We start from the raw sequence: 10171 nt of genomic DNA, 5'->3' as shown, positions 1-10171 counted from the left end.
TATATGGATCTAGCTCAATGCTATTTTAATCCCCTGCACTAGGCAGGTAATAATAAAGGTTGAGTTTTCCACAGCTATGAGTGGGTTTCTTGGGGTTTTGGTGAAATCTGCCTCCTGCCCCCCCCAAACCCATTTCCTTTCTTCCTTCCCCTCTTTTTCCCTCTTCTTCCCATTCCATTTCCTAACATGTGTTTTTCCCAGCATAGCGTTCTGTTTCTGCATAAGCCAGGCCCTCGCCTGTGGGACCTAAGGTCCCACATGAATATGGAGCTCTGCAGGAGACCTGGAAGGAGGTGGATTAGGCCAGCGGTCCTAACCTTGTCTGACCCATGGACCCCTTTGGCAGTGTGGAGAGGTCTACTGATTCCTCCTCAGAATTATGTTTTAAAACCCGTTTAAAAATATTTCATATATATATATATAATATACAATTATGATTACACATGTGTAACAGGAAATCAAAGCATTTACCAAAATTTTAAAAAAATGATATAGTAACATGTGCTTCTTTTAAATATATTTAATAATAAGACCTAGTAGCAGGTGTAATAATTACTGATATTTTCAGAAAGTAATGAGCATAAATGATATTCTGAGATTTCTACAGCTGTAGTGGGATGTGAGAGTAGCTGTGGTGTCTGTTAGTGACAAGTCACAGGTACTGCTAATATCCTGGGGGTTTTGCTCATACTCATACTTGGAGGAAATGCTAAATTTCAGTTAGAAGTTAATAAAAATAGAGATGTAATTCTCTTCTTGCCCAAATTCTAGGAAACCCTCTCCCGCTGTCTGCACCCCAGGGTCTGGAAGTCCCAGGAGGAGAATCCCTGTATTAGACTGATCAAGTGTTCAAATAACCAATAGGTTTGAATTGTTTGAGAGCCAAGCCAAGACCCTAAATTATCTCAGAGGCTTGGAAGGATGAGCCACAGCTGCCAGGAAAACATTTAACAGAGTTCAAATTTGGTTGTAATGAAAAAAAAAAAAGATCAGTTGCAAGTATGGGAAAAGGCAGACCCATACTGATGGCAGTTCATGTGAAATAAAGACCCTGGGGTCTCAGTTGATGACATTTACAAAATGAGCCAACTGGGTAATGAGGATGGCAATAAAGATAATTTAATCTTCGGTTGTATTGATAGGCCCTTGGGGTTCCAGGTCACAGGTCTGAGTCCTGCTGGAACCTACACAGGTCAGACCACTGTGACCCACAATTTAAGACAAGCACTGACAACAGTTTAGAGGCCAGAACCCACAATGGTGAGCAAAAGAAGCCATGGCAGTGAGCCGAGAACTCCCAAATTTCTGAGCTTAGAACTCTTAAGCTCTAGACCTGCACAACCACCTAGGGTTCATTTGAATTTCAGTCTCAGCATGTTCAAACCTGCTACTCCTCCATGGTTCTCTGACTCACTGAATGGCAGCTCAGCTGCGCAAGCCGGAAACCTGGGCATCATCGTTGACACCCCTTCTCCCTTACGCTCACCTCCGAAGTCCAGTCTATCAAGAGGCTCTGTTGCCTTTGATTCCATATTTCCCTTAAATTCATCATTTCTGTCTCCATCCCCATCGGAGCACACGCCACCTCCATCTTGCTTGGACCACTGCAGTAGTCTCCCAGGATCTGTTTCTGTTCCTCTCTGGTTTGTTTACAGCCCTACAGCCAGTGCGATCTTTAAACACACAAATCTGACCCCACTCCTTTATTCTAAACCCTTTAATGGCTTCCCATTGACCTTAAAATGAACAAAATGTTCTTGGTCAAGTTTGCCCCTCCTCCCGCTTTGTGCACCACTGGCCTTCTTTCAGTCCTTCCTGCCACATGGCATTTATAACTTGCTGTTCCTCCACCTGGGACATAATTCCCTGCTGTTTTTGCCTTGTTAACTCCTGCTGGTCCTTCAGCAATCTTCCCTGACTTGCCCGACCAGGTCAAATGCCCTTGATGCTCTCTGAGCACGACTCTCTTATTTGTAGGACATACTACAGGTGCGAATTTACATGTTTTTTGTTTGGCTGTTTTTTTTTTTTGCGGTACGCGGGCCTCTCACTGTTGTGGCCTCTCCCGCCACGGAGCACAGGCTCCGCACGCGCAGGCTCAGCGGCCATGGCTCACGGGCCTAGCCGCTCCGCGGCATGTGGGATCTTCCCGGACCGGGGCACGAATCCGTGTCCCCTGCATCGGCAGGCGGACTCTCAACCATTGCGCCACCAGGGAAGCCCTGACTGGTTTTTTATAAAATGATGCTATTTACTGAGCACCCTCTCTGTGCCAGGTACCATACTTATTACATATTGTATCTTATTTAATACAACACAGGAAGTAGTTAAACTTATTGCCATTTCACAGAGTAGAAAACCTCTCTTGTTAGGTTAGCAACATGCCCAAGGCAGCACAGCCGGGAAATGGAGAAGCTGGTGGAAAACAGGCCCGTCAGCTCCTGGCTCTGTTCTTTCTCTCCAGGATGCTACCCGAGGGGAGGAGGGCATGAGCTCTCCATTACCCAACATAGGACGTTTTCAAGCACAGGGTGGATAGCCCTATGTCAGGGAGCTCGTTCCACAATCTCAGCTCCTAGGAGCCCAGGCTGATTTTCTTTCTGAAGGCCAGTTCCAGGAACTCAGCCTGCGCTCAGCCTGACATCAGACACCTTGCATCCCTTAGGGCAGGGCTCTCCAAGAGAACTCTGTGATCATGGAAATGGTCTATATCTGCACTGTCCAATAGGTAGCCACTAGCCACATGTAGCTGTTGAGTATTTGAAATGGGGCTAATGTGACCAAGGAACTAAACTGAAAACTTTACTTCAGTTAATTTAAATTTAAATAGCCACAGGTGACTAGCAGCTCCTGTCCTGGAAGTGTAGCCCTAGTTTTCCCTACACTGTAGGGAACTGCAACCAGTCTGCCCAGCTCCCCCTTGCTTGCTCTAGTCAAAATGAAGCATATGGCCTATTTGAGTTTAACACACACGTAAAAGCCTCTTTTACAGAGATGGCACTGGATTAGGCATGCCATTTTGTAATCTGCTCTTGTCCCCGTCATGATAGGTGGTACATAGCTCAGGCCAGTGTGCAGACAGTGACCTCCTCTGCAAGCGCTGCCCAGTATTCTACATTGCATTCTACCCACATTTTATCTAACCAGCTCCCAATGATGGACATTTGGACTGTTTCCATTATTTTCATGCTACAACAACAAACACACTTCAATAAACATCTTTGCATGTATACCTTTGTACCCATGTGGCAGAATTTCAGTATGCTACTTTCCTAATGGGGGAGTTGCTAGGTCAAAGGGTAATTACATTAAAATCACTGGTACATACCGCCAAATTACCCTTAGAAAGGTGTGCCTATGTCAACCCTCCACAAAAATGAGTATGAAAAAAAAATATGAGTATGGTTAAGTGCTCATGTATACTCAAGCCAACAATGAGGTTGTCAATCCTTTTTTTTTTTTCTAATTGGACTTTTTATTATTTCTTTAATTTACTTTTCCTTAATTAAGAATGAAGTTGAGAGCTTCTTCATTTGGTTACAAGGCACTTGTATTTCTTCTGTTTATTGCCTGTTATTTCTTAATATTTCTACTGTGTTGTTTCTTTTTCTTATTGCTTTATAAGAGCTCTTTGTATTTTGTCTATTTTATGAAATATTTCTTCCCAGATTGCAATTTGTCTTCTAACCTTACCCAACGTTTGCCGTAAGGAAGCTTTGTCAGTTTTGTGTCATTCATTCTTTGAGGATTTTAAACATTGCTAAAGAAACGGACCAACAAAACAAGCATGGGTGGGCTACAAATTATAACAAAGTCTTAGTTCTTACCATTTTGATTCCTGGTCACTGGCAAATGAACTTCAACTCCCAGTTCGGGCACTTTCTAGATGTCTGGCTGTGGGCAAATTTCTTAATCTCATTGAGCTTCCGTCTTCTAGTCTGCAAAGTGGGAATAACAAAACTTGCCTTATAGGAATGTGGGGAAACGTGTAGCTCTGGCTTTGCTGAAGACGTTCCCTTCCCTTACCCCGCAGTAGTTTCATAAATCAAATCAGACCAAACAATTGGTTTCTTTTTAAATCTGCATTTATTAGGATCTTCTAATTAAACGGGAGGTGGGGAGGTGGGTGGAAGCATGGAGGACGTGACAATTAAGATTTATTGAGTACTTACGTGCCGAGGAAGGCGCACTGGATCGAATTAACTCCTAATTCGAGAAAATGCTCTGGAAAGTGCATTATTCCGATTTCACGGGGAGCAACTGAGCTCAAAGAACCCAGTTTCGTGCGTCTCCAAACTCAAGCGCCTCACCACCATGTCTTTTCTGCACCTCCGCCAGGAAGCTCTCAGGGCATTTCTTCTCCCAGCGTCCCCACTCCAGCTCAGGTCGGTTAGATTTGCCGTTGGCCGAGAAGGCGGAGAGCTACGCGGAACAAAGCGGCCCAACCTCTGGTGCCCTCTACTCTCTGAAGTAAAAGCCAGCCTCTCCCCTCTAGGCTTCCCCGCGGTGCCTTTTGGGAGTTGTAGTCAGACGCGCTTCAGCTTGCCCCCGGGTGGGGAAAGACAAGACTCCAATTCCCAGTATGCCCTGCGGCCGGCGGGCGCAGCGCCGACTCTTGTCCTCCCTGCTTCTCCACTCCTTCCCTTCTTTTCTGCATCCTCCACTCTGGTCTCCTGTCGGTGAAATCCTTCGTCCCTCTCCCATTTTTTCCTCTCATTTTCCGCCATCCTTTTCCCTATTCCCCGGAGCCAATGAGAGACATTGGCTCCGTTTAAGCGACGAGACTTGGAGTGCACGAGGGAGGATCGACACTGAGTGGTAAGGGGGCTGGGAGAGAAGCGGTGGCGGAGGTATAAGAGGGAGAGAGTTGAATGAGAGGCGAGGACTGGGAGGAAAGTAGGGGACAAGTTAGGAGATCAAGCGGTGTGGGTCAGGCTGAATGGGGTGAAGTAGTCTTGGGGGCGGGAAGAGGAAAGAGGTGGAATTGGATTTGGGAGACATGGAGGGGTAAGGTAGTTATTGCCGTGCCCAGCACGAGAAATGGGGCCAAGAAATAGATGGGAAGAACGGACAGATTTGGAGCTTATAGGCTGCTCAGACCAGGAGAGGTAGAAGGGAGAGAGGGTTGGGCTCCAACAAGTCTCTTTGTCACTGCTTAGGTAAAGATGAGACCAGTCATTGAAATACAAAGTTTGCAAATATGGGACAGTTAACAATTCTGCCATCTAGAAATTTAGAGAAGACTGGAGTTGAGGCCAGCAGTGGGGCGAGGAGGCAGGAAAGAGGGGAGGTTGGTCAGATTTGGGAGAAACAAGAGGAGATGAGTGACATGAGAAAGGAAACCATAGAAAAGATGCGTTTTTGTGGGGGCCAGTGGCTCTGGAGCCGGAGAAAGTTGAGGGGCAATACTGGCATGGACTGTGGGGGAACGCTAACACTTGCACCTTTCAGGTGATGGAGAGCACCCCTTCCAGGGGTGGACTGAGTCGAGTACACCTACAATGCAGGAACCTGCAGGAATTCCTAGGGAGCCTGAGCCCTGGGGTATTGGACCGATTGTATGGGCACCCTGCCACCTGTCTGGCTGTCTTCAGGTGAGGACACCCTTCATGGCAGGGACCATGGTGGGGAAATGTAATAAGGCCTGCAGACTGGAATAAGTTCTCGTGGGTAGAAGCTTAGCCCTGGTGGGCTTGGAGATTGAAGTGTGCCAAACCAGATGGAGGTAGTGGGGGCAGCAAGACTGGTGAAAGTGTGGGGGGTGAGGTGAGGTGTTTGAGGCCATTGAGAGCAGGGATGCAGTTCTCAGGCAGCTCTGATATTAACAGTTTCCCTCTCCTGCCTTACAGGGAGCTCCCATCTTTGGCTAAGAACTGGGTGATGCGGATGCTCTTTCTGGAGCAGCCTTTGCCGCAAGCTGCTGTAGCCCTGTGGGTGAAGAAGGAATTCAGCAAGTGAGTGTCTCCGGCATTCTCAGTCAGATACAAATTTCTTAATAGCCAAGTTTCCCAAACTGCTGTTCTTGGGACACTTCCAAGAAATATTGATGGGAACACCACAAAACTTGTAATTAAGCAAGTTTTGGGAAATTCCTTTTACTGTATTTTGCCTCTTGGAGAGTTCTGAGGTCTGTAAGAAGGCTCTGGTAGGTGTTACAGTAAAGAAATTTGCCTTAAGAAGACACTGATCTTACTCTGTGAAACAGTGTTCCAAAGATCACCAGTTCAGAACAGGCAGAAATGGAAGCCTTTATGGACCTCCTTCTTTCTGTTCTCCAGACATCCCCCTCACCTCTCTGCTTCTGTTCCAGAGCTCAGGAGGAAAGCACGGGGCTGCTGAGCGGCCTCCGTATCTGGCACACCCAGCTGCTCCCTGGTGGGCTCCAGGGCCTCATCCTCAACCCCATATTCCGCCAAAACCTCCGCATCGCCCTTCTGGGTGGGTATGTCACACCTTTTCCTAAGATGGGCAGGGGAAATAGTGATTAAACTGCTCATTAAACTGCTGGAGGGGAAGCTCCTGAGGGGACCTCTCTGGAAGCTTGTGGGCTCCACTTTGGAAGCTCCTTTAGGAATAAGTTGGACCAGACATAGCTACGTGGTGTAGGAAATGTCTCCCACTCATGGCCCCTGGGGACGAAGGTGGAAAAAGGGCAGAAGGGTTGGCAGCGAACACAGGCAGGGTTCCTTACTCTCGACTGTCCTGGCATAGGGGCAAGGCCTGGTCTGATGACACAAGTCAGCTGGGACCAGACAAGCACGCCCGGGATGTCCCCTCACTTGACAAGTATGCCGAGGAGCGATGGGAGGTGAGGACTTGGGACTCTGTGTGTGTCTCTGCTTGTGCTCCTACTTCCCACGGCCTTTAGAGGCGCCCGACTCTCTGTTCTCTTCCGTTCCTCAGGTGGTCCTGCACTTCATGGTGGGATCCCCCAGCGCAGCCGTCAGCCAGGACTTGGCTCAGCTCCTTAGCCAGGCTGGGCTCATGAAGAGGTGAGGAAGCCAGAGGCACAGCGGCTCTGTTTTGCCGTCTGCTTGGGTGCCTGCTAAATTGAGTGTCCACATCGGGTCAGGATTGCAGAGGGTTGGCTGTAAAAGGAGAGCTGAGCAGAGCACGGCCAGAGATAAACCCCCAAAAATGTGATCACACAGGTGGGATGGTGGCCTTTCTCTGCACACCTCTGCCATGGGCCCTCTCTGTCTCTAGTGCTGAACCTGGAGAGCCGCCCTGCATTACCTCTGCCGGCTTCCAGTTCCTGTTGCTGGACACCCCGGCCCAGCTCTGGTACTTTATGTTACAGTATCTGCAGACAGCACAGGTGAGCAGGTCAGGGGCTGCCTGCCGGCATGCTCTGCTCTTCCCAGGACCCACTGAGAGACTGCTGCCCGTAGACTCTGTTCCCTGATTTTTTCTCCTCATTTCCTCCCTCCCATCCCTCCCCCTTTGTCTCTGCCCATTCCTTCCTAGAGTCGGGGCATGGACCTAGTGGAGATTCTCTCCTTTCTCTTCCAGCTCAGCTTCTCTACTCTGGGCAAGGTAAGCTGGGGGCTTGGGTGGGCAAGATGGGAAAAGAGTAGAGAGATGGGAAAGGGAAATGAGGTTATGGGGCAATACAGTGAAAGATAAGAATGAACAAAGATGGGGAAAGAGGGAGTGAGTGTATGGGGTTGGGAAAGGGAGGAAGAGATGTGTTTTGGACCCCAGCTGGCCATCTCTCTTCCCTAGGATTACTCTGTGGAAGGTATGAGTGATTCTCTGTTGAACTTCCTGCAACATCTGCGTGAGTTTGGGCTTGTTTTCCAGAGGAAGGTATGAGCACCCAGATACATGGCTTCTAGGGAAGAGGCAGGGTGGTACGGTGCCTTGGCCTTAAAAAGGAGCGGGGTCTCGGGAGGCAGGACGCAGTTGCCAGGACTGAATGCTTGGGTCCCTCGGGAGAGAAATTGGGAGTTGAGGTTCTGTGCACTGGAAGGAATCTATAATGTCTGAGGAGGAAGATGAAGGGCAATGACGCCGGAGAGAGGGCCTATTGCCTTTCCTTTCTCCTTTCCAGAGGAAATCTCGGCGTTACTACCCCACGCGACTGGCCATCAATCTCTCGTCAGGTGTTTCTGGGGCCGGGGGCACTGCACATCATCCTGGGTTCATTGTCGTGGAAACCAATTACCGGCTGTATGCCTACACGGGTGAGGCTGGACAGAGGGCCCCTGGGAGAGCAGGCTGGGGAGGGGAGTGGGGAAGGGGAAAGGAGGAGGGACTGCCAGTTTCTGGTCATGTAAACTTGGTGGTTTACAGAGTTCTCTGAGGCTTGAGCTCTGGGTGTAGAGGAGCCTCCTAATCATTATTCTCTTCCTATCCTCGGGTCAGAGTCGGAGCTGCAGATCGCCCTCATTGCCCTTTTCTCTGAGATGCTCTATCGCTTCCCCAACATGGTGGTGGCACAGGTGACCCGGGAGAGTGTGCAGCAGGCCATTGCTAGTGGCATCACAGCCCAACAGGTATTGCCTCTTGGGGAAGGTGCAGGGGGGAAGAAAGGCTGCACCTGGCCTGTGGGGTACAGGGTGGTCACCTCATGGAAGGCTAGCATGGGGTCTGTTACAGTAGGTGGTGGTGAGTTGTCTATGTTTGAGCATCAGGCACACGAGAAATCAAGGCTCTAGGTGTGGGAATAGGTTGACCGTCGAGGGGAAAAGACACGGAAGAAGGACACCACCACTTCCTAGATGCATAGATGGCCTAGTTGTTTCTCTTCTCTGAGTCTCAGTTTCCTCATCTGGAAATAATGAGAGTTCTCACCTCATAGGGCTGTTGGAAGGATTCAGTGAAATAAAGGTAAATAATTTAGCTCAGAGCCTGCCATGCAGTAAGTGCTCAGAAATAATAGTTGTTGTTATTTTAAAGATAAAAAAATGAAAAACAAGACTATAGAAAGGACAGATGTGTCAAAGAAGGAGTAGCAGACATCACCAGTGGGAACAGCACCTGGGGACAACAGCTAAACTGGGATGGGTTGAACTGTTGACAGGCATGTGCCCATGAGTTTTTAAACAGTTGCTATTCAGTGACATTAGGTGACAACTTAGCTAGCTTTCCTGCTTTCTTAAGCCCTTGATCCCAGTTCTTGTCTGTTTTCCTAGATCATCCATTTCCTAAGGACAAGGGCCCACCCAGTGATGCTTAAACAGGTACAAACAGGAGACTGGAGGTACAGACAGCTGCTGGAGGCTGACAGCTCTTGGCATCTGGCGATGAAGTGATGGAAAAGAGAAAGGGGCACCTAAATCTGGGGAATGAGTGGAGGGCTAGGGTTGTCTGGAGTAGTATTCCTGAATCTTACAGCCATCCCTTGCCCCTGCAGACACCTGTGCTGCCCCCCACCATCACGGACCAGATTCGGCTGTGGGAGCTGGAAAGGGACAGACTCCGGTTCACCGAAGGTGAGTGGCTTTTGGCGGTTGATTCTTGGTCATTGGCCAGAGGAAGGACAATTCAGTCTTGATGAAATGAAAAAGCTATTCATGCATTTTATTTTTTGTTTACTGCATGGGCTGGTAAACGCATGCACTTTTTATTTTGGGGTGAGTCGGTGGCAGTAAATAAATTGTCTCAAATCAGTGCAATTTAGATTTAGCTAGAAGAGGGAAATTGGGAGGGATAATTCATAGCAATTTCTCTGGTTTTGGTAAGCATTAATGGGTTTTCTTATTGTATTATATTGCTTTCCTGAATATGCCTGGATCACACTAGTGTTAGAATGAGCCCTGGAGGAGGCAAACATAGAAGATTAGTATTTAAACGTGGTGGATGGCAAGCCCAGACCGCTGCCCTGAGGCTGCCACCCAGGGGCGCCGCGCCTCAGTTTCTCACCTCCTCTCTCTCCCCTGTCGCTCCTGACCTGCGGACCCCAGGCGTCCTGTATAACCAGTTCCTGTCGCAAGTGGACTTTGAGCTGCTGCTGGCCCACGCTCGGGAGCTGGGCGTCCTGGTGTTCGAGAACTCGGCCAAGCGGCTCATGGTGGTGACCCCGGCCGGGCACGGCGACGTCAAGCGCTTCTGGAAGCGGCAGAAGCACAACTCCTGAGAGTGGGGGACCGGACCCGGGAGGGCGGGCCGCGTGGAAGCGGGCGCGGCCTCGGAACTCAGGAGTTTTTTTATTCACACGTCGGGACTC

General features: G+C 49.1%; 1 protein-coding gene across 2 annotated transcripts; it reads left to right on the top strand.

Annotated features, from left to right (window-relative positions):
* Positions 1-4658: 4658 nt before the first annotated feature.
* Positions 4659-10146, top strand: GTF2H4 (general transcription factor IIH subunit 4). 2 transcript variants are annotated; one of them, XM_082848091.1, is made up of 14 exons: positions 4659-4818; positions 5452-5594; positions 5850-5954; positions 6311-6442; positions 6712-6808; positions 6904-6992; positions 7207-7318; positions 7513-7536; positions 7726-7809; positions 8054-8186; positions 8368-8498; positions 9138-9185; positions 9359-9437; positions 9909-10146. In XM_082848091.1, the coding sequence occupies exons 2-14, from the start codon at positions 5455-5457 to the stop codon at positions 10079-10081; spliced, it is 1347 nt and encodes a 448-aa protein (XP_082704217.1). In that variant the 5' UTR covers positions 4659-4818; positions 5452-5454; the 3' UTR covers positions 10082-10146. The 2 variants fall into 2 exon arrangements, with proteins under 2 accessions (XP_082704217.1, XP_082704216.1); XM_082848090.1 differs by having other exon boundaries at positions 7468-7536.
* The last annotated feature ends 25 nt before the right edge of the window (positions 10147-10171 follow it).

The sequence above is a fragment of the Leucopleurus acutus genome, assembly GCF_964270905.1.
Source record: "Leucopleurus acutus genome assembly, chromosome: 10".
Lineage (NCBI taxonomy): Eukaryota > Metazoa > Chordata > Mammalia > Artiodactyla > Delphinidae > Leucopleurus > Leucopleurus acutus.
The sequence above is the reverse complement of the archived record's forward strand: the minus strand, read 5'-3'. Positions and strand labels throughout refer to the sequence as shown.